The sequence below is a fragment of the Sapajus apella genome, unplaced genomic scaffold (genome assembly GCF_009761245.1).
Source record: "Sapajus apella isolate SASKATOON/1434 unplaced genomic scaffold, GSC_monkey_1.0 scaffold8, whole genome shotgun sequence".
Taxonomy (NCBI): Eukaryota; Metazoa; Chordata; class Mammalia; order Primates; family Cebidae; genus Sapajus; species Sapajus apella.
Window position 1 is genome coordinate 2,390,173 of NW_022436948.1, and position 22,362 is coordinate 2,412,534.

At 58.3% G+C, this 22,362-nt stretch overlaps 2 protein-coding genes across 3 annotated transcripts in view; both read right to left on the reverse strand.

The window, feature by feature from the left end:
• The window catches only part of PWP2 (PWP2 small subunit processome component), a 613,222-nt gene that overhangs the window by 557,719 nt on the left and 33,141 nt on the right, over positions 1 to 22,362 (reverse strand). The window lies entirely within an intron of this gene.
• Positions 20,467 to 22,362, reverse strand: part of GATD3A (glutamine amidotransferase like class 1 domain containing 3A) — a 9,916-nt gene continuing 8,020 nt past the window's right edge. For both annotated transcript variants that reach the window (XM_032276578.1, XM_032276579.1), the window contains one exon: positions 20,467 to 21,338. In XM_032276578.1, coding sequence (XP_032132469.1) covers positions 21,210 to 21,338 — 129 coding nt within the window. In that variant the 3' untranslated portion in view covers positions 20,467 to 21,209. The remainder of the gene's footprint in view (positions 21,339 to 22,362) is intronic.

Sequence of the window (22,362 nt, forward strand, 5' to 3'; positions counted from 1 at the left end):
ACACACACACACACACACACACACACACACACACACACACACACACAGAGCAATGGCAGCCCTGCAGAGAGCCAGGCCTCGGAAGTCTGGACGTCCGAGGGACAGGGAGGCGGGGGCGGGCCACGGCCCCACACAGCCGCCACCTGCATTTCCCCTTTCCCAGAACCAGCTGGCGCAGGGGAAGTGGCGGGGGGGTGGTTTCGGTTCCTCCTGATCTCGTCAAGTCGCTTGTCTAGAACCTTCTTTCTGCTCATCACGATAGCCGGAGATGTCGCTAACCAGCTCCCACCTCTGCCTGCCTGCTTCAGGCCTGCCGTCCTTGATCCCTGGCATCCTTACTGAAGTTTTGCAGGAAACCTGGATGAAGGCCAAGGCCCCCGCGAGGGACCTGGGCTCTGACACAGACAGACAGAGCTGGCCGGAGTCCGGCCCCTGTGCAGCCTGGGCCTCCATTCTGCACTGGTGTCATGTGGTGAGTTGGTGCTGGCCAGAATCCTGAAAGACCTGATCCCCAACACCAGCTCCCCAAATCCTCGACTCTTGAAAAATCAAAATCTAACATTTTGGTGTTTTGGCCGATTTCTTTGTGAATGGTTCATCGCGTGTGACTCATACACGTGAGTGAGCACACCCATGTGTCTGCGGCTGAGAAAATGTTATGATCTCAACTTTATCAGGTAAAGTGGCCTATGAAGGGTTCTGTCGTGTTTTTCTGCTTCTCAAATAAAATAAACCCCATGAAAAAAGTAAATAAATACATTTCTTTCACAAAATTGGTTTTCTGTTTGTTTCTTTGTTTAGACAGGGTTTTGCTCTTGTTGCCCAGGCTGGAGTACAATGGCGCCATCTCGGCTCACTGCAACCTCCGCCTCCCAGGTTCCAGTGATTCTCCTCCTCCGCCCTCTGAGTAGCTGGGATTACAGGTGCTCGCCGCCATGCCCAGCTAATTTTTGTATTTTTAGTAGAGACAGGGTTTCACCATGTTGGCCAGGCTGGTCTCGAACACTTGACCTCAGGTGATCCACCTGCCTCAGCCTCCCAAAGTGCTGGGATTACAGGCATGAGCCACCATGCCTGGCTACAGAATATTTTCAAATTGCTTTTCCAGAATTATAGTTTTGGGATTTTGACCTTTCAGGATGTCGGCATTCAGAACCGTGTCCAGGGATCGTGGTCCAGACCCACAGGCCTGGGCATGTGCTTTCGAGGGTTCCGAAGACAACTCAACAGTGTGCCCAACCTGCTGGTAAGGACTCAGGAGGCCTCCCCTGTCCTTGTCACATGCATGGGAGGGGACTCTGGATCCCTGGCATGGCTGGTCTGGGAACTGGGGAAGGATGGGCAGTGCCCGGTGTGCAGGCTCCGGTACCCACGTTAGCACGTGTCTGTTACTGTGAGACTCTACCCCATGGACACCTGTGGCTGTGGCACACACCTTCCCACTACTGTCCCAGGAGTGACACTTTCTGATTCTAACATCAGTGTGTGCACATTTTGGGAAAAGCAGCAAGTACAGGAGAAGAATTTAGGCTGGGCACAGTGGCTCATGCTACAATCCCAGCACACGGGGGCGTCAAGGCGGGAGGATCGCTTCAGGCCAGGAGTTTGAGATCAGCCTGGGCAACATAGTAAGACCTCGTCTCTATTTAAGAAAAGAAAAAGACCACTTGTCCTCCCAGTCTTTTTTTTTTTTTTTTTGATATGGAGTCTCGCTCTTGTTGCCCAGGCTGGAGTGCAGTGGCACAATCTTGGCTCACTGCAACCTCTGTTTCCCGGGTTCAAGGGATTCTCCTGCCTCGGCCTCTTCAGCAGCTGGGATTACAGGTGCCCACCACCACGCCCAGCTAATTTTTGTATTTGTATTTTTATTTTTAATTAATTAATTATTTTTGAGATGGACTCTTGCTCTGTAGCCCAGGCTGGAGTGCAGTGACCCCCTCTCGGCTCACTGCAACCTCCGCCTCCTGGGTCCCAGTTCAAGCAATTCTCCTACCTCAGCCTCCCAAGTAGCTGGGATTACAGGCATGAGCCACCATGCCCAGCTAATTTTTGTGTTTTTTAGTACAGACAGGGTTTCACCATGTTGGCCAGTCTGGTCTTGAACTCCTGACCTCATGATCTGCCTGTCTCGGCCTCCCAAAGTGCTGGGATTATAGGCATGAGCCACACCACGCCTGCCAATTTTTGTATTTTTAGTACAGATGGAGTTTCACCATGTTGGCCAAGCTGGTCTTGAACTCCTGGCCTCAGGTAATTCACCCACCTTGGCCTCCCAAAGTGCTGGGATTACAGGCATGAGCCATGGCACCCAGCTCTTCCCAGTCTTTAAAAGATGTTTCCATTAACATGGCAGAGGTCACAATGAATGACCTAACAAACACATGTAAACACACTCCAGGAATCCTGCCATGTCATCATGGGAACCTGCACATGTTTTCCCATGCTGGGTACCCTGTGTGGACAGAGGCTGGCTGGCAGCAGGGCAGCAGGGCAGGCTGAGGTCCCCAGTGGGTGGGGACAGCTGGGGGGTAGCAACTCAATGGCCCTGTCCAGGGCTGCGTCCCGGCAGAAGGTGGGGTCTGCCAGGGGTGGAGGTGGTGGCTGAGGATTCCATCGTCTGGTCCGCGGCGTTCCCCCCAACGAAGCCCTGACCCTCTCCCCTTCACCATGCTTGCAGGGGTCTCCTGACCCCAGCTGCTACCTCCAGCAGTTCCCCAGCCCCCAGGACGGTCCTTCAGCACCCTAGGGGGAGTCCCATCCACAAGGACGGCTCACCAGTCCCCTGCCACAGCCAGTGAGGACGGGGTCCTGCAGCCAAAGTGGTGCGTGCTGAGTGTGGTGTCCCTGGCAGGCTGCGAGGGCGCCCCCGGCTGCCCAGTTAGTGAGACTGGGTTGGCAGGATGGTGATGGGCCCAGATTCTGGGACTGACAGCCTGAGTCCAGCCCCTGCATCCCGACTCGTGGGGCTCCGCCACCTGGAGGCAGCTTGTGCCCCTGGCTCTGCCTCCTTTTCTGCCGCAGTGCCTGCTGGACTCTGGCCCGAAGTGGGGGCCACGGCTGTCACAGCTGGAGACCAGCCCACTGGTCAGGTCAGTGCTGTCCTCTGCACCAGACGGCTTCTCCTGGCAAGGAGGGCTCCCCCGCCCCCGGGCTCTGTGCCAGCCGGAGGTTCTGCAGGAGCTGCTCACTTCCTCCTGCCAGCCAGGGCAGCCTGGGGACAGCTCCAACCTGGAGAAACTAAACTCAGGGCAAGTCCCTGGCTACTTCCCTGGAAAGTCCCAGCGGAGTCCCCACTCCTTCCCGCCGGCTCTCAGGGTGCTTTATCTCAGAAGGGGATTTCTTCCTCCTGAGATTCTCGTGGCCACACGGTGCCTGTCACATGTCCACCTCACGCCATCCTGGCTGTCACCAACTTGTCCAATGGTCAGAGGGTTTGAACCAGGCGACTCTGTCCTGAATAGGGGAGATTGAGGCTGGGACCTGCTGGGCCGCATTCCCAGGAGGTTAAGGCATTCTTAGTTACCACACAGAAGGTTGGCACCAGACAGAAGTCACAGATACCTTGCTGACACACAGGTTGTAGTGAAGAAGCCGGCCAAACCCCATCAAAACCAGGATGGCGGTGAGCGGGACTCTGGTTGTCCTTGAGGCTCACTAGGCACTAATTCCAACACATTCGATGCTACAAGACACTCCCACCAGTGCTGTGACAGCTTGCAAATGCCATGGCAATGTCTGAAAGTTACCCTACATGCTCTAAAGCAGGGAGGAAGCCTCAGTTCCGGGAACTGATCACCCCTTTCCCAGAAAATTCATGAATAACCCACTCCTTGCTTAGCATATAATCACGAAATAACCAAAGTAACCATGAGCACATTCAGGGGCGCCCCGGCTCTGCCTCTGGAGCAGCGGGTCTTTATTCCCTTACTTTATGAATACACTTTCTATTGGCTGTCTGGACTCCCCCGAGTTCCTTACTGTGTGAGGTCTGACAACCCTCTCTCGGGGTCTGGATCGGACTCCTTTCTGGTAGCACAGGCCACACACAGACGTCTCTGGGGGGTGGGCAGGCCACGGAACAGGCCACACACAGATGTCTCTGGGGGTGGGTGGGCCACGGAACAGGCCACACATGCCGAGGCTGAGTGCCACCCCATGAACTCACCATCAGGGACAGGCCACCCACACGACCCGGCAGCCCCATCACACTGCAGTGCACCAGCACAGAAGGCTGCCCGGCCCAGCTCTCTATGCTGCCTCGATTTCCCCATTTCTAGGCCTTGCTTGGGACGAAGGTGACTGCACACCAGATGCCTGCACATGCCAGAGCAGAGCGGGGCCGCCTGGAGCGTCAGGCAAGGCGGGAACACAGGCTGTGGGGAGAGGAAGGTCCAGTCCCAGAACGCAAGGTGTCCCGGGCTCCTGGCTGGCGGGGCCTGGTCCCTGGTCGGAGATGTAGAGGCGCAGGAGCCAGGGTTCGCTGTAGGGACCCAGCCCGGTGGCCTCGGGGGGGGTCACAGGGTCCCCCAGGGCTCAGCCTTGGTCTCTGCTCTCTCTCTTCCTCTGAAGAAGTTTGTGCTGTTGGTCACTTTGCTTTATTTATTTCTGAGACGGAGCCTTGCCCTGTCACTTGGCTGCAGTGCGGTGGCGCGATCTTGGCTCCCTGCAGCCTCTGCCACCTCCTGGGCTCAACAAGCACAGAAGGGACATCGGCTCGTGCCAGGCCCTGGGTCCCCGCAGGAACCACGTGGGCGAGGCCCTGCCCCCTGGAGCTGAGGTTCTGGGGGAGAAAAGAGACCAGGAGGCAGCTGGTACAAGTGTGTGCGGGCAGTGAAGCCTTAAGCAAGCGCGGAGGAGAAGCAGCTGGAGCCTTCCAGGCAGAATGGTCTCTGCAAAGGCCCTGGGGCAGAGGTGCTCAGACATGGCCAGGGGGCTGAAGGCAGAGGGCTGGAGGGTGGGAGGCGCCCCCCGGCTCCTGGTGGCTCTTCTAGGGTATGGACCTGGGCCGCTCCACTTTCTCACACCCGGGGTTTCCCCAGGAACCTTCTCTGTGGCAAAGAGCCTGTCCTGGAAAGTCCCGACCACAAGTCACCGAGGAAAGGTCAGCTCCAGGCTGTGGCCGGGCCAAGCCTGTGCCCTGTGGCGCTCCCGAGGCTGGGGCCAGCGACCCTGACTCCTGCTCCAACCCCTCTGTGGGTGTGGGAGCCTGGGGGCTGCACTCCCAGGAAGTACCACTGAGGCCTCGGCTCTCAGGCTGCCACAGGGCCTCTCCCACAGAGACAGTGAGGCAGCAAAGCCAAAGTTGCAGCCTCCCTCACCCCCTACCCAAGCCCTCTGCCCTCAGGTGTGCAGCCACACCCAAGGGTGCCAGGCCTGGGGTCCTGGGCGTGAACCTGAGGGGGCCCGGGCAGGGCAGACCGGGGAAAACCCGGGGTCCAGGAACGAGCAGGCCGGGAGGGTGAGAGGTGTCCCGAGTGCCGGAGGCCCTCTGGGAAGTGACCTTTACTCTGAGGGTGACAGGAGAGGCACACAGAGGCAGCAGGGACTCGGGGGAGCAGGAGAGCTGGGCGAGCACCTGACCCCTCCGCTGGCTCCCACTGCCCCTCGTCCAGGCCCAAGAGAGCTGGCCAACACCTCCTGGGACAAAGTCCCCAGGTGAAGAGCGGCTGCCCTAAGATTTAACGTCCAGCTTGTCACAAAGCCAGGGAGGGGAGGGAGGGATAAGTGGTTATAACAGACGCTGGGAAGGTGATCAAACCCGGGGACAGCACATCCTCTCAGCAAATTCAGCACCGCTCTTGAACGAGCTGGGCACGATTCCAGAGAGGAGCCCAGTGAGAGAACCTGGGGGCATCCGAACGTGAGGGGGAGGCTCCATGTTTTCCGAAGGCGATGATGTCATTGTGGCAACATGGGGAGTGTCCTCGATCCTGGAAGTTTGCTGACTGATGTATTTAGGGCCAGTGTGCAAATGTCTGCAGCTTGCATTCAAAAATGGCACATGAAAAAAGAATGCGAATGGAACGTGGGTCCTGAAAAAGGCTGAGACTTTCACGTGTTTCCTGACGGGAGGGGCTGGGCGGCCACACTCTACTCTTCACACTTCTACACACGTCACAGTTCTCACAACACGCACACGTCGGGATGGCTGTCACCAAAACAGAAAATCACAAGTGCTGGCAAGGCTGTGGCTAGGATGGACCCCTGAATGCTGCTGCTGGGAGGGTGAAATGGTCAGCCACCGTGGGAAGCAGCACGGCAGTCCCTGAAACAGCTAAAATAGAATGACTGGGCCAGGGGCAGTGGCTGACACCTGTAATCCCAGCACTTTGGGGGGGCCGAGGCAAGAGGATCACTTGAAGCCAGAAGCTCACGAGCAGCCAGGGCAAAATGGCAAGACTCCGTCTCTACAAAAAATGAAAAACTTAACCGGCCATGCTGATGCCCACTGGTAGTCCCGGCGACGTGGGAGGCTGAGCTGGGAGGCTTGCCTGAGCCCAGGAGATTGGGATTACAGTGAGCTGTGATCACGAAGCTGTGCTTTAGCCGAATTCTGCAGCAGAAATGAAGACTTTGGTGACATTGGTGTAGACTGTCTTATGCTGGCTGAAGAAATGTTTAATTCTCTAATTCCTTTTTTCACTCTAGGTTTTTTCCAGAAGCGTTTGGTGGCGTTAGATCCCCTCCGTAGTCTCTGCACTGGGGTAGAAATTCTGCCTTTATGCATCGGACCCGCTCCTGATTCTCTGGAATCAGATCTGTCCCTACGGACAGACCAAGCTTCCCGGATGCCAGCGGTGTTGGGGAAGCCGAAGATGCTCCTGCAGCAGGACGCCTGAGGACACGGCCTGCTCCCTCACGTCAAAACAGCCTCTGGGTCCTTGTCCCAGGGCAGAACAGCCTCTCCTAAGTGCGAACGGGGAACAGAGGATTAACACTGTCACCTAAGGCAGAAGCCCTGCAAGCCTGTGGGTGCTCAAGGCCGATTTCTTACCCTCCATGACCACAAAAGAAACCATTCTTTGTTGGGGTAGAAGAGCATGAACCCTCTTTAGAACAGGTAGTGTTGGCTGGGCGCAGTGGCTCATGCCTGTAATCCCAGCACTTTGGGAGGCGGGGGCAGGCAGATCACCTGAGGTCAGGAGCTCAAGACCAGTCTGGCCAATATGGCGAAACCCTGTCTTCACTAAAAATACAAAAATTAGCCGGGCATGGTGGCATGTGACTGTAGTCCCGGCTACTCGGGAGGCTGAGACAGAAGAATTGTTTGAACGTGGGAAGAGGAGGATGCAGTAAGCCAAGATCGCGCCACTGCTCTCCAGCCTGGGTGACAGAGTGAGACCATCTCAAAAAACAAAAAGCAAAAGAATGGAGCAACCCGTCTGCATGACACACATCACACCGGCGGGATCTCGCAGACTTTCCCACACTGGGCGCCCATTTTCCAGTGTGGCTGTCTGCTGTCTGTGGATGTCCCCAAGTGATCTGAGAAGTTTCCATTAGAAGAAATTAGATATACTGTAGTTTTTAAATCACTGAGCAATCACTTACTAGTTACAAGTCACTTATTAGACAGACTTGAACATTTCATGTGCACAAAGCGACAAAGGGTGTGGCCTCTTGCCATTCGCACCTGGGCCTGGGCCATTTGTCCTACAATTCCTGGTTTGGCACAGGAAGTCGGGCGGCGCGGTGCCAGTCCCAACCCCATTGCGTTCTGAGTGGCGGGCAAATGAATCGTTTTTTGCATTTACTAGGCAATTTATAGTTTGTATACTTCACACCAGTCATGGTTTTAGACTCTTAGGATGCAAAGGTAAATAAGAAAGTTGCTCTGGGCAAAGAGAGAGACCCTGTTTCTAAAAAAATAAAAATAAAACAACACAATTACCATATGATCAGCACTTCTGCTTCTGTGAGCGCCCCGTGCTCTGAGCTTCCAGCCTTTAAGCTGCTTCTCAATCGGACCCCAGGGTCCTTTCTAGAGAGAAGTCCCATCCACGTCACCCTCCTAGCTTGTGTGGCTGCAAGCGTGGGTGCCGTAGCAGCGGGCAGCGGCGGCTGGGCTTGGTGAAAGGGGGACTGGGGCCCTCCTCGCTCCTGGGGCCGCTGGCTCCGTTGCCCTGAAATCAGACCCATGCCTTGCACTTCCTGAGTGTTTCCTGTGACCGAGGGATCAGAGCTTTGGCTGTGAGGGGGGTGCTGTGGCCAGGGACACACAGAGCCATCGCTCCCGCTTCCAGGGGGCCCTGGGGTCCCTTCCCACATCTCCCTGGGGGCAGCCACCACACCTACTCTGTGCCGTCCATCAGACCCCTCTGCTTCACAGCTCATCCCAAGCTGGGGGGCGCTGGGGGCCAGGGCAGGTGTGGCCATGTGACCAGGAGGACCTGCTGGTGTCTTCAGTCACCATCGGGTGCCCCTAGGACTGTGGTCAGCAGGGTGGAGCGCCTGATCCAGCTTTACTGCCTGCTGCAGCCAGCGGGGGCCTTGAAGACCTGGCCTCACCCACAGCCCCTCCTCCAGAGCCCCCAGCTGCTCCCTCCTAATCTCTCCTCCCAGGAGTGGGGCTCCCGCCTGGCCCCTGGGGCCCTGGGGAAGGGGTTTTGTGGAACAGCTAATTATCCCTCCCTCTCCCGCCCCTCGGCCCAGGGCCTGGCTCCCCGCCCCTGCACGTCATTCCTGGGGGTGGAGTGGCCTCCCAAAGCCCAAGTCGCCTGCGCACCCAGCCCCTCGCGCAGGCCTGGGCGTCAAAGCGAGCCGGGCCAGCTCCGGCAGCCCTCAGAGCTTTCATTTCAGTGCCGCACGCTGGCCAAGTTCAACATCCAGGGGGATAAACAGGTCCCGTACACAACCTGCACCAGGCAGCTGCAGCTCGGGAGAACCCGCTGGGCCAGGGCTGCCCACAGCGTAGGGCGGCCTCTGCGGGCACACCTGACCCTAGGAGACCAGAGTGGGGCCCTCTCCTGACGCTCAGGCAGGCACTGACAAGGTCTCGGCCTGAGCAGGTGTCTGCCTGTCACTGCATCTCAGCGACTGGTGCCACGATTCTGTGCTGACAACAATCCCCACTCTGCGGCCACCTGCCCGCCCCACAGGCCCCTCGACCTGAGATGCCAGCGGAGGGGCCTGAGATGAGAAAGCCCGGCCAGCTTCTCCACTGGTGCTCCCCCGTGCCAGCTGGACCCCTGAGGCTTCAGGGTCACACGCCTTCAGATTCTGCTGGCTCTGGACTGGGTGCGGGGAGGACCCTCTCTGCAGCTCGACACCGTGTGAAACCCACCCTGCTCCAGGAAACAGGTCTGAAGGCTGGGCGGCGAAGGTGGAGGCAGGCACCCACCATCCTCAGTGCCGGGACCCTGGCTTCCATCCTGCTGCACCAGGAGGAGGCAGCAGGGCTGCGGTGTCCAGCTGAAGGTGTCAGGGACTGAGGTCCGACCCACTCCTGGTGCTCAGAGGGGTTCTCTGTGATGGAGAGAGCACAGGTTCGTGCTGCGCTGGACTCGGCCAGGTTGGCCCTAGGCTGAGGCCCCATTGAGAAGAGGCGCCATGTCACTTGGCCACAAACAAGCACAGCTGTGTGGGCCAGGGTGCTGGGAAGATCCAACCCTGCTCCAAGAGCTGGCAAGGACTGAAGCCCGGAGGTGGGGCCTGCAGACGGGCAGTGCCCACGGAAGCACAGTGAGGGGGCCGCGTGGGCTGAAGCATCCAGGAGGCAAGGCCTCAGGAGAGGGCGGCCACCTGGACCCTGGAGAGCCACCATGCAGTGTCCCGAAGCTCTGGGCATTGAGGAAGCCTTATCAAGGAAGCCCGAGAGAACTGGGCGTGGTCAGAAGCGGGCTGGCTGGGCCGGCAGGGGTCGAGGGTCTGGGAGTGGGGTCGCTGCTGTGTGGGCACCACAGGCTGAGTAGAGCCCCTCGGGGAAGGACCCACCAGCCCCCCATATGGAGATCCCTTCCGCCCCTGGCTCTGGGAGTCAGCCCTTCAACCAAAGTGCTGCCTGGTGGCTGCCCATCTGAGGAAGGGGCCTACACCAAGAGGCAGCAGTGCTCATCTGAGGAAGGGACCCACACCAAGGGGCAGTGCTGCCCAGGGGGCCAGGGCCACCTCCCCTTCCGTGGGCCCTGGGAGTGGAGAGGAAGCAGCTTCCTTTTTCTCCCCCAGCCCAAGATATGGAAAAGTGGGGCTCGGCCGGGCACAGTGGCTCACGCCTGTAACCCCAGCACTTTGGGAGGCCGAGGCGGGTGGATCTCCTGAGGTCAGGAGTTTGAGGCCAACCTGGCCAACATGGTGAAACCCTGTCTCTACTAAAAATACAAAAATTAGCTGGGTGTGGTGGTGGGCACCTGTAATCCCAGCTACTTGGGAGGCTGAGACAGGAGAATCACTTGAACCCAGGAGGTGGGGGCTGCAGGGAGTCGAGATCTGGCCATGGTACTCCAGCTTGGGCCACAGAGTAAAACTCTGTCTTAAAAGAGAAAAAGAAAAGTGGGGCTCATACCGCATGCCACAGGCACCTAACACACAGACCCCCATGTGTCCAGGCCCCCGTGAGTCCAGGCCCCCATGTGTCCAGTCTGAAGAATCCTACAGAAAAGCAGCCCACACATGGGAACCCACATGGCTCTCCACAGTGCGGCATGGCTACAAAATATTCACAGCCCTGAATCCATGTCATTTCTGAGAAAACACTCCAGGGAAAAGAACTTACAGGTCAAAATGTTCTTCTCCACATTATTTTAATCAGGAAATATTGCAAAGTATCCCAATGCCAACTACAACAGTGGGGCAGAGGAACTTTCTGCTGACGCCGCTGGAGAAAGTATCTCATGGCCCTCAGTGGCCCCGGGGACTGGGCCAGGGCAGGCCGTGCCTCACAGGGAGTTGCAGAGAAGCCAGACTGCAGGGTTGGGCTGTGAGAAGCAGGCAGGGGCTCCTCCGCCCTCAGACTTGCAAGCATGGACCGCGGCCCCTAACCTGACAGGACTCACCATCACACTTTTCTCATTTCTCAGGGTTCAGTACTCAGCCTGCGTCTCCTGTCCAGCAGCAGCTCAACATTATGCCACGAGGCGCCAGCTCTGAGGAGCGCTTGGCAGTCCTTCCTCCTCCCAGCCTGGAATCATTGCCCGGGCCCTTCCCTCTCAGAGCGGGGACCTCTCTAGGGAAAGGAAGGGCTTTCCAGGGCAGCCCCAGGCCCAGCAGGCACCCGCTGCCTGCATCTCCTGGGCAGCTTCACTTTGAATTGGGGGGCATCGGGGCCGAGCCTGAAACAGGAGGGCAGCGAGGGTTCTGACACTGTGGACTCGGCCAGGGAGGGGCCACCCACAGCCACCCGTCCCGAGTGTGAGCATTCGGGTGTTAGTGGGCTCTGGGGAAGGGGCTGCAAGGAAGCGGGTCCGGAACTTGGTGCTGAAGCCCAGGACCCATGCAGGGGTCAGAGGGGGCAGGGACAGAGCAGGAATGAGGGCCAGGACAGGGACTGGGGACAGGGGCGGGATTGGGGTGGCAGAACAGGGACAGGAAGAGGGACAGGGACGGTGCAGCCTCCACTGCTGCCCTCTCGGGGAGCCTGGCTCCCTCCTCGCCCGGCCACTGCTCCTGGCACCGAGCTGAAGGGACTGGAGGCTGCGATGCTCTCTCTGTCCGGCTCTCTCCATCTCCCTCTCTCAGGCGACTCATGTGATAAAGAATCGACCTTTCGGAGACATTCTGTGCCCTCAATAAAAATAGCCCCTGGCTGGAAACCCCCGAGGAGCCTGACTTCCTCCCTGGGCCGTGGCAGCCCTTCTGCACCTGCCCTGTGCTGGCCCCTCCTGCAGGAACCGGGTGGGTACGGGGACCCAGGACCACGGGGAGGCTCCAGGGAGCCCTGTGGGCACCTCCAGCAGCCGCCAGGGGGCGCTGTCCCCCACACCTCATCTGTGCGCTTCCCCGGGGTGGCAGTCAGACTTCCCGAATGCAGAGGCTGCTGGGAGGGGCACCAAAGCCCCCCAGGTCCCCTCGTGTTCTCCACCCCCCGTCCCCCACCTAGCCAGTGAGGGCTCTGACTCCCCGAAGCCAACGGTGCAGCCCACGTGGGCCTCTGGGGAGCCAGATCAGCTCTGCCGGGAGCCCAGGTGCGGGAACCTCTGTACCAGGACCATGGCAGGGGGCGGGTTCAGGGAGCCCCTGCCCTGCCCCTCACCTGTCCCCCCCACCTGCACATCCCTCCTCTGCGTCGCCTGCACGGAGCCCTCATCTCGGTGCATCAGAACCAACCCAGGAGAGCAGCTGGCCTGTCACCTGCTGAGGAGCGGAGGTGTGGGGACCCGGGGGGACAGGGGTCTGGAGTGCTCCCGGGAAGACCCTCAGGGACTGTCCTGCTGCTGGCAGCGCCTCACCGGGGGCTGATGGAGGTGTCTCCGGCCCCTAGGCCTGTGCCCAGGACTTCAATGGCCCCCCACACTACCTCACTACCCCAGTCCAGGTTTGTTGACAGATGAGGAAACTGAGGCAGAGGCCCCGGTCTTGCAGCCATTATTGCAGAGCTGGGACCCAAGACCTGGGTGGCCTCTCTGTAATTACTTCTTCCTCAGAGGACAAGCCCAGGTTCTTCAGGGTGTGAAGTCCACGTGCAGCCACAGGGGAGAAGGACTCAGAGACAGGCCTGGGACAGGGGTGGGAGGTAGGGCTTATGTGCTGGCAATGTTGGCACCAGGGAGCACTTGGGGACACCAAGTGAGCTCTAGAATGGCTAAAGTGGCAAATCTTGTGCTTCGTGTCGATTCTACCAATCAAGAAAAATAACATGTAGGCTGGGCGCAGTGGCTCACACCTGTAATCCCAGCGGGTGGATCACCTAAGGTCGGGAGTTCAAGACCAGCCTAGCCAAAATGGTGAAACCTTGTCTCTACTTAAATAAAAAATATAAAAAAATTAGCCAGGCATGGTGGCGGGCACCTGTAGTCCCAGCTACTCGGGAAACTGAGGCAGGAGAATCGCGTAAACCCATGAGGCCGAGGTTCCAGTGAGCTGGGATCATGCCACTACACTCCAGCCAAGGTGACAAAGTGAGACTCTGTTTCAAAAAAAAAAAGAAAAGAAAAAATAAAAGGTGACAATTCACATATACCCCTGAAAACCTCTAGGCTTGGGGACAGCAGGAGCCTTCCTGAGGGGCATCCTGGGCCATGCCAGGGCTCCCGAGGCCTCTGGGACATGGTCCTGCTCAGCTCCTCACTCTCCTTCTGCCCAAGAACAAGCTCTGTTCTGCCCATGGTGCTGTCTGCACACACAGCTAACTGCTTTGCCGTCAGCTCTCGCAGATTAAAAAAACACTACAAAAAGAGAGGGTTATGGGCTGTGCTGTGCCCCCCAATTCGCAGGGTGAAGTCCCAACTTCAGGATGCGCCTGTATTCACACGCAGGGTTTCACAGAGGCGACGAGGGGGAAATGAGGTCACCAGGCAGGCTCTGACCCCACCCGCCCCGCGTCCTTGTAAGAGGAGGACACAGACACACAGGACACAGGAGGTGGTGCCGCCTGCCTGCCCAGGAGAGGCCTCTGGACCCGGGACGCCAGCCCCAGGCCTGGAGAGAGCCCGCATCTGCCGCGGGAGCATTTGGCCATGGCGAACGCGACTCGGCCCCAGCAAACTCTTACAGATGCGCCCAGCTCCCCCAGGCCATCTTTCCATGGGAGGACGTGACCCAGTGTTCTCCCGAAACCCAGCCCGACCCGTGACGCGTCCCCCGCAGGGTGGCCGGGCCGGACTGTAGGGCAGGCTCCCAGAGGCCTCCAGTGATGCGCCTCACAGAACCCTGTCTTGGCCACGATCAGAAACCCCACCAGATGCTCACGGAGGAGTATTTTCATACTTCCGCTATCTGGCCTCCACCAAAACCAGGAAGTGCAGGGAGTTGTGCAAATGAAGGAAATGACCAGGACCTGAGGGACAGACCGGGCCATCAGAAGACAATCCTGACTCCCTCTCCAGGCCTTGCCCTGCCCCTCCCTCTCCTCCCCCAGCAGGAGTCCTCTTTTCCCTCAGGGCCAAGAACCCAGGCCACACAGGGTGCAAGACCTGCCAGGAGGAAAGGAAGGAAGACCCATCGCTGGCGTGAGGGGTGGCTTCCGTGTGGGGAAACTGAGTCAGTAGCAACTCCGGATTGGAGCTCCTAACCAGGTCAGGTATGCGGGTGCTGCTCCCTCAGCCAAGAGGCCCCCACAGTCCCACCTCCTCAACAGCTGGGCACACGCCATCGGGGGGTTCCAGGAGACTTACAAAAGCCATGACCCAACCCCACGGAGGTGCCCTCTGAGCTGGGTGTCCCACGCTAGAGTCAGGGTGCCCTGAGGCCAGGCATGGGGCCGACCTGAGCAAAGACGGGGACCCAGGAGGGCCTGTGACTGGCCATGATGGTGGCCGCTGTATTGAGAGGGCATCTGGGATCCCAGCCTGCGGCCCTTCCTTGTGAGCTGTGGGGCCTCAGGAAATGCACCCCACTCTGTGCCTGAGTTTCCACCCTGGCTGAACTTGTCCCCCCACAGCCGTGTGTTGAGGTCCTGACCGCAGGACCTGTGAGTGTGGCCTTATTTGGAGGCAGGGTCTGCACAGCGGTAATGAAGCTCAAGTGAGGCCAGCTTGTGGGCCACCACAGAGAGGGAAGGCACAGGACCCGGGGCAGAGGCCGAGGCAGCGCTTCCACCAGTGAAGAGGCACCCAACACCTCAGGCCCCAAAGCCAGGAGCAGCCGGGGACAGACCCCTCACGGCCTTGGGGCCAGCCCTGCCCACACCTTGACCTTGGACTTCTGGCACCAGAGCCACGGGAGGATGAATCTGCTGGTGTGGGCGTGTGCTGATTTGCCACAGCAGCGCTGGGTGGACGGTCTGCAGCCACAGCTGAAGGAGACACAACAGGTGCAGAGCCAGCATGTGCTGGGCACGCCCTTGGAAGAAGTGTTGGGAACGATAGGACACTGGAAGGTTCCAGAGGCCTAAAAGATGGGAGAAGCAGCAGCCAAGCTCTGGAATGGACTAAGGAATTTAAGAAGGGGTTGGGGCATGGAGCCTGCCCCAGGGGCTCCTCTGAGCAACCCCAACGCTCCCCAGCCCCCCATGAGCCGCCTAGGCTCTGGGCCAGCACTAAGCCCAACTGCTGACAATGGAGAGCCCGCCGGCCCCGTGTGTTCGCTCGGGGTCTCCCACATTTACAGCATCATCCTGTGTGTGATTGCACTTGGCCCTCAGAAAATTTGGAAGGGTGTGTCCCAGCTGCGGCCTGAGGACTGGGAATGTGGGCCACCTACAGGCCAGAAGCCCCATGGCAGGAGCAAACTGCCAATCCTGCCCTCTGCCCACCAGGCAGAGGCGGGAGCCGGGACAGCGGAGCCCCTGGTGGCCCTGCACTGCCACAGCCACAGGAGCAGGAGGGCCCAGCCAACTCCAGGCTGACGCCCTCCCCGTCCCGCCGGCCACAGGCTCCACCCCCGCCACCGAAAGGCTCTGCTGCTCTCAGCACCCAGCCGTGTCTCCAAATGACTGGATGCTGTTTTTCTTGTGGCTGCAGCGGTTTTCTAAGAAGGTAACTCACACTGCAGGAAATAAAAATAGTTACCATTCAGGCCACACCTGCAGGCCGGGCCTACCGGACCTGGTCCCAGAGGCTACAATGTGCACGGATACACACATCACACATGCCTATGTGCACACGTGTGCACGCACCCGCCTGCCCACAGGTGCACCCGCACACCCGCACACACACGTGCATGGATACACACATCACACATGCCTATGTGCACACACGTGCACACACCCATCTGCCCACAGGTACACCTGCACACCTGCACACACATGTGCACAGACACACCACACATGCCTATGTGCACACACCCGCCTGCCCACAGGTGAGCCTGCACACCTGCACACACACATGCACAGATAGACACACCACATGTCTATGTGCACACATGTGCACACACCATCTGCCCACAGGTGCGCCTGCACACCTGCACACACACGTGCACAGACACATCACACATGCCTATGTGCACACACATGCACATACCCGCCTGCCCACAGATGCACCTGCACACCTGCACACACACATGCATGCATCCATCCTCAGCCCCTTTCTCTGGAGCAGCAGGGGCATGTGATTTGTCTGAGGTCCATAGCAGGAGAGTCAGCCACTGAGCCGGAATCAGGAACTGCGCCCGGCTGGCCGACACTGCTCATCTGGGCAATGAAACTCCTTTCTCCATGAGGCCCTCCTGGCTGCTCGTTGGCCATGGGGAGAACGTGCCACCCTGCCTTGCCCTCGCTGCTCCCACAGCACCAGCCAGGGCTCCGTGTACCTGCATGCCTCTTGCTGGAAGGATAGAATCTGCCCCGTCAGACATCCAAACCACACCCCAGGGCTCTGAGAGCAGGTCCCCAGGAGGAGCGGGGCAGGGCCTGGCTGGCGTCCCCGTGGCCCTGAGCACCAGGAAAGCAGGGTCTGCCCACCCTGGGAGGTCTCTCGAGCCCGAGCACTCAGCCCTGGTCCTCCTGGTCCACCGGGATGACCCTGCCCTGTTCCTGCCTCTCCCAAGCACTCCTGACTCTGGGAAGCCCGTCACAAACACCTCCCTGGGAAAGCAGGCTGCAGAGGGCACCGCTCAGCTCTCACCACAGCCTCAGGCAGCACTGGCACCCAGAGCAGGGGCCCAGGTGCGATGCCAGCCGGGCTCCCCAGAGGTGGATCTTCGCTCTGGGACCCCACTGCCCCCGGGTCCAGCCCAGGTCCTGCGTTTGGCAGCTGCTCCACAAAGAAAGGAGAATATACACAGTGCCCATGATTAGGGGAGTCCCATCACATGGTGCCCGGCCTGGCTCATGGGTGAGGACAGCAAAAGCACCAAGAAATGACCCGAGAGGCCTACAGCAGCTCCCGGGGGGGCCTGGCAAGAAAGCCCCACAACCACCTCACATCCATCATCAACAAAAACAGTGCGAGTGTTGGCGAGGACGTGGGGAAGCCCATGCAGCACTGCAGGGATGTCAGACGGTGTGGCTGTTGGGGAAGACAGGGAGGCAGGGCCTCAAGCCAGCAGGACCCCATGACACGCCAATTCCACCATGCCAGAGGCACGGCCCCAGAAGTGACAGTGGGTCTCAGGGACATACCGGGCACCCATGTTCACAGCGGTGTTCTTCACACCAGCTAACTCATTGGCCAGCCCACACGTCCACTGCCAGAGCAATGAGCAAACACAATGTGGCCCGCACACACAGTGGAGTATTTTTCAGCCATAAGCTGAGAATTCTGACACATGCTGCAACATGGACAGGCCCCGCGGATGTGACATTGAGTGAAACTGAGAAACTTTTTTTTTTTTTTTTTTTTTTGAGACACAGTCTCACTCTGTCGCCCAGGCTGGAGTGCGGTGGAGCGATCTCAGCTCACTGCAACCTCCGTCCCCTGGGTTTGAGCAATTCTCCTGCCTCAGTCTCCCTAGTAGCTAAGATTACAGGCGCCTGCCACTGCACCCAGCTAAATTTTGTAGTTTTAGTAGAGACGGGGTTTCACCATCTTGGCCAGGCTAGTCTTGAACTTCTGACCTCGTGATCCACCCGCCTTGGCCTTTCAAAGTTCTGAGATGACAGGCGTGAGCCACCTCGTGTGGCCTGAAACGGAGAGACTTTGTTAGTGGCCGTATTTGCTCACAACCCCGGGACTCAGACACTTGGTTTTGGCTGGTCTCCTGGCCTGGTCTACCCAGGCTGCCCTGCTGCTGAAGCCACTTGGTGGTTGCTGCTGGCCAATGACTCCTTGGTATACATCTGGTCCACTTCCTGATTTCCAGCTCCTCCCCTCCAGGGTGGCCTCTGGCTCTCAGGGTTGGGGTGACTGAGGCTGGCGGAGATGACACAGTCTCCTCCACAGCTGTGCCCAGGGAGGCTGCCAGGCACCCACCTACACAGCAGCACAGTGCAAGGCCAGCCTGCCCCTCCCTCAGCCACCACCCACGCCTTTCTCACCACGGGCGGGAGGCCCCAGGCAAGCAACGCAGGCACGGGGGCAGGGAGGCTTCCAGATCCAGCAGGAGCCTGGAGGCTTCTGCAGCCACACGCTTCCTGCAGGGAAACACCCCGGCAGCCTGGGTGAGCCCAGAACCATCTGCCCTGCTGGGGGGCTGTCCAGGGACCAAGTCCTGCCCGTGTTTTAGAGCAGGTTAAAAGCACTAGCACACCCAAACAATCCACACCTAGGCATTTTGGTATTCAAACTGCAGAAAGTTAAAGAAACACTCTTGAAAGAAGCCAGCAGGTGTGGGAGGAGGGACCCCTAAACTACGGAAAAGGGTACATTATTTCCTACAGAATTAGTTTTGACTTTTCAGAAACTGTGCAAGCAAGAAGACAGTGAACCTGAAGTGTTGAGAAAAAACCCACAAGCCTAGAATTCTGTATCCAGTGAAATTATCCTTCAAAAGTCAAGGAGAAGTAAAGACTTCTTAGACGAACAAAAATTGAGAATCTGTTACTAGTAGACCTGCCTTGCAAAAGGTGTAAAAAGTTCTTTAGAGAGGAAAAAAAAATGTACAAATCAGAAACTTGGATTTACATAAAGGGAAGAGTTCTGGGGAAGGAACAAGCAGGGGAACACATGCTTTTATTTTTCTTATTCTTTTTCTTTTAAGATGGGGTTTCACTATGATGGCCAGGCTGGTCTTGAACTCTTGACCTCAGGCGATCCACCCGCCTCAGCCTCGAAGTGCTAGGATTACAGGCATGAGCCACCGCGCCCAGCGTATTCTTTTTTTGAGTCTTGTCACAGCTTCTGTCACCCAGGCTGGGGTGCAGTGGTGTTATCACTGCAATCTCAATCACCCAGCTCAAGTGATCTTCCTACCTCAGCCTCCCAAGTAGCTGGGACCACAGGTGCACATCACCATGCCCAGCTAATTTTAATTTTTGGAGAGATGGGGTCTCACTATGTTGCTCAAGCTGGTTTTGAACTCCTGGCCTCAAACAATCCTCCCACCTCAGCCTCCCAAAGTGCTGGGATTGTAGGTGTAAGCCACTGTGCCTGCCCATTAATCTTAATTGATCTAACACATAGAAGTTTGTTCAAAGTTATAACAATGTCCTATGCTTATGGGTAAGTGAAGCTAATGACAGCAGCGGCACAGGGACAGTTAGTGAACTGGGAGCACATTGTTACTAAAAGATACTTTTGGAGGGGTACAGAGGCTCACACCTGTAATCCCAGCACTCTGGGAGGCCGAGGCAGGTGGATCACCTGAGGTCAGGAGTTTGAGACCAGCCTGGTCAACATGGCAAAACCCGATCTCTACTAAAAATACAAAAGTTAGCTGGGTGCCGTGGTGTGTGTCTGTAGTCCCAGCTACTTAGGAGGCTGAGGCAGGAGAATCCCTTGAACCTGGGAGGTAGAGGCTGCAGTGAGCCATGATCTCACCACTGCAGAGATGGGTGGCAGAGCAAGACTGTCTCAAATAAATAAAGGCATGTGTAGGGCTGCAGCCGCACTGGGTCAGGGGGTGTCCCCTGCAGCCGTGCTGAGTTGCTGGAGCCGAGAAACAAAGACACAGGACACAGAGGAGCTGGAAAGGAGCAGCTGGGCTCAGGGGGCCGCGCCACCTAGGAGACGTCCGTAAGCGTGTGTATTTATTAGGTACAGAGCAGGCGGAAGGGTCGTGAGGTCGTTCCAGGCCTGAGCAATGCTTTTGCGCATTTGCTGTGTGGAAACTGCGAAATGAATGCCTGTGACCTGTGCACTTTTCCATACACTCACGCACATGTGAATAAACACGTGGTACACGGGGCCCCCTCCCACAAAATGTGTCCATACAAGCCTATAGAAAGGGAGGAGCCCCACCTTACCCTGGATGTGGGAGGCTCCTCCGCTGTCTGGCTGGACCAGGGTAATCCTGGCCCCAGGGCAAGTGCCACAGGCGTGTGCAGTGGGCATGGGCACCCGTCAGGCCGCCAGAGGAAGGCCACTGGAGAACCCAGCTCCTGTGGAGGAGGAACCAGAAGTGCCAGGCCGAGACCCGAGGTGGGGTGCAACGGGGGCCTTCCTGCCTTACCCACGGACCCCCATGCCCTCTCAAGGCAGTGGATGAATTCACTGATTCCACACGGCAGGAGGGGTGTTGTGGGTGCCAGTGCATTGAGTCTTTGGGACCAGGGCCTGCACACACACACCCCACCGGTTCCGGGCCCAGCATCTGACACACAGAACAGCGTGCAGGTACCCAGGGCAGCGTTTCCCACCCCACCTCAACGCTGCAGCAGCCCCCTACCCACCGAGCTCAGGGCCTCGCAGGCTGGCCTGGCCCTGTGGCTGCTCAGGCAGAGACAGACCCAAAAGCAAGGGATACTGGACACCGAATGAAGTGTGCAGACACCTGACTCCCACCCCAAATGTTTCTCCTCCAAAACAATCCTGCACACACAGATGAATGCGGCAGAGTCCAACGCAACGCACTTTATTTCCCTTTGGACGTGTCTGCAAGCTTCTGCCACTCCTGAACCCCGCGGCCTGGGACCTATGCTACGGTCACTCCCTAAGGTCAATCTCGGGGGCTGAGGAGCTGCAATTTCCCTTTCTTCCTGCAAATTAAGAGAACTGAGACTCATTGAAGAAACCTCACTGCCCCTCCTCACACAGCAGTCTCAGCAGGCCTGAAACGCAGCTGTGGGAGGTTTCCATTTAGGGAAGGTGTTTATTCGCTGCGGCTGCAGGGTTTGCCTGCTTTAGAAACCACGTACACTGATTAACTCAAAAGCCACTCCAGGCTAGAGAATCGACCTTTAACGGCCCATCAAGTGCGGTACTTCTGGCTTCCTGATGAGAAGACTTGCAAACCTAAACACGTTCTTCCTTCCAAACGCTGAGTAACCTGAGCTGTAAAACCTCAGACAGGGAATTCTCTATTTCTAGAAAAGCTGGCTGCGCTTTGTTTTGGGGACACAGTGAGGCGAGTCCCCATGGCAGAGAACGAATCACCCCCGGCCCCCCTCAACGTGAGAGCAGCGCAGCCATGCCAGGGTGAAGCGCCCCCGTCCACTGCGCCGCGCCCTCCTTACAGAGAGCGCGCCTGCAGGTTTCAGGAGAAAAGGGGCTGCCAGCCCCCAGCTGGATGGAAGGCAGACACAGCTCCTCGGCCGGGGGTGAGGCTGAGTCCAGGCGCCAAGCTGGGCCTCGTCCTGCGAGTCACTTTCCGGAGAGTTCCAGCACCTTCCTCACCATGGCCCCGATGCCATCGTGGATGTGGTGGAGTGCTGTCTCACACATGAAGGCTGGGGTGGTGACCACCTTGTTTTTCTGGTCCACATGAGCTTCGTGTGCAGAGTTAAGGAAAAAACCACCGACAGACCCGTGGGACTTCAGGCGCCCTGCCCCGCCACCGCTCCCAGTGCAGCCCTTGCCACGCATCTGAACTTTGTTCTCAGAAAACTCAGAACAGGGGAACTTGCTCCCGTAGTCTGTGCTGGCAGGACCCCATTTTCTGTATGATTTATGCTGTTCAGTAAGAAGGGATCCGCTCCCTTCACATGCATTTTAGAGGAAGGTGGCAGCGGGAATTCCAGGACACAGGGCACTGCCCCAGGACCCCTTTCAGCCAGCACCACACAAGCCCAACACCTACACATGGCCAGGAGCTGCCCGCCATGGGGGCCCAAACACGCCAGGGGTCCTCACCAACACCGCGGGAGGCAGGGCGGCGCCCACTTTTCAGGTGAATTGCTGGCCCGGGGGGAGCCGGTCCACACGCCGCAGGGTAGCAGGCAACAGGGCAACCGGCAGCACGACCGGGACAGGCCAGCCAGGCCGAGCCTCCCCAACGCCACACGCAACCCGGGCCGGGCCTCCACAACAACCAAGCACAGAGGCCGGGGGCCAGGCCTGCCCTGCGCTCCTGCCCGACAGCAAGGCCACAGGGAGGGAGAAGGGCCCCGAAGCTGCCTGGGACTAAAAAGCTGCTCCGCTGAGAGGAACTGCAGCCTTTAGAACAACACCGGCAAGGGACCGGGCCAAAGTCTACACAACACCGGCAAAGGACTGGGCCCAGTCTACCCACCCTAGTACCTTCCGCACGCTGGGCCGTTCTGATCGCTGAATTGGGCCCACGTGGACACTCTCCAGGGTCCAGGCAGGGCCTCCCTCCCAGTCTCCCTAGGCTGTAGCCCCACCAGTGCTCTGGGCTCATCATCTCAGGGCTTGGGGGCACACCTCGACCGGAGGTGCCGGAGGCCACGAGCCTGGCTGGAATCACTTGGCCATCCAAACTGGCCTGAGGACTTCCACCCAAACAAAGCCAGGAAGCCCCTGGCCCTGCACACCCGGCCCCTCTCCCCAAATCTCA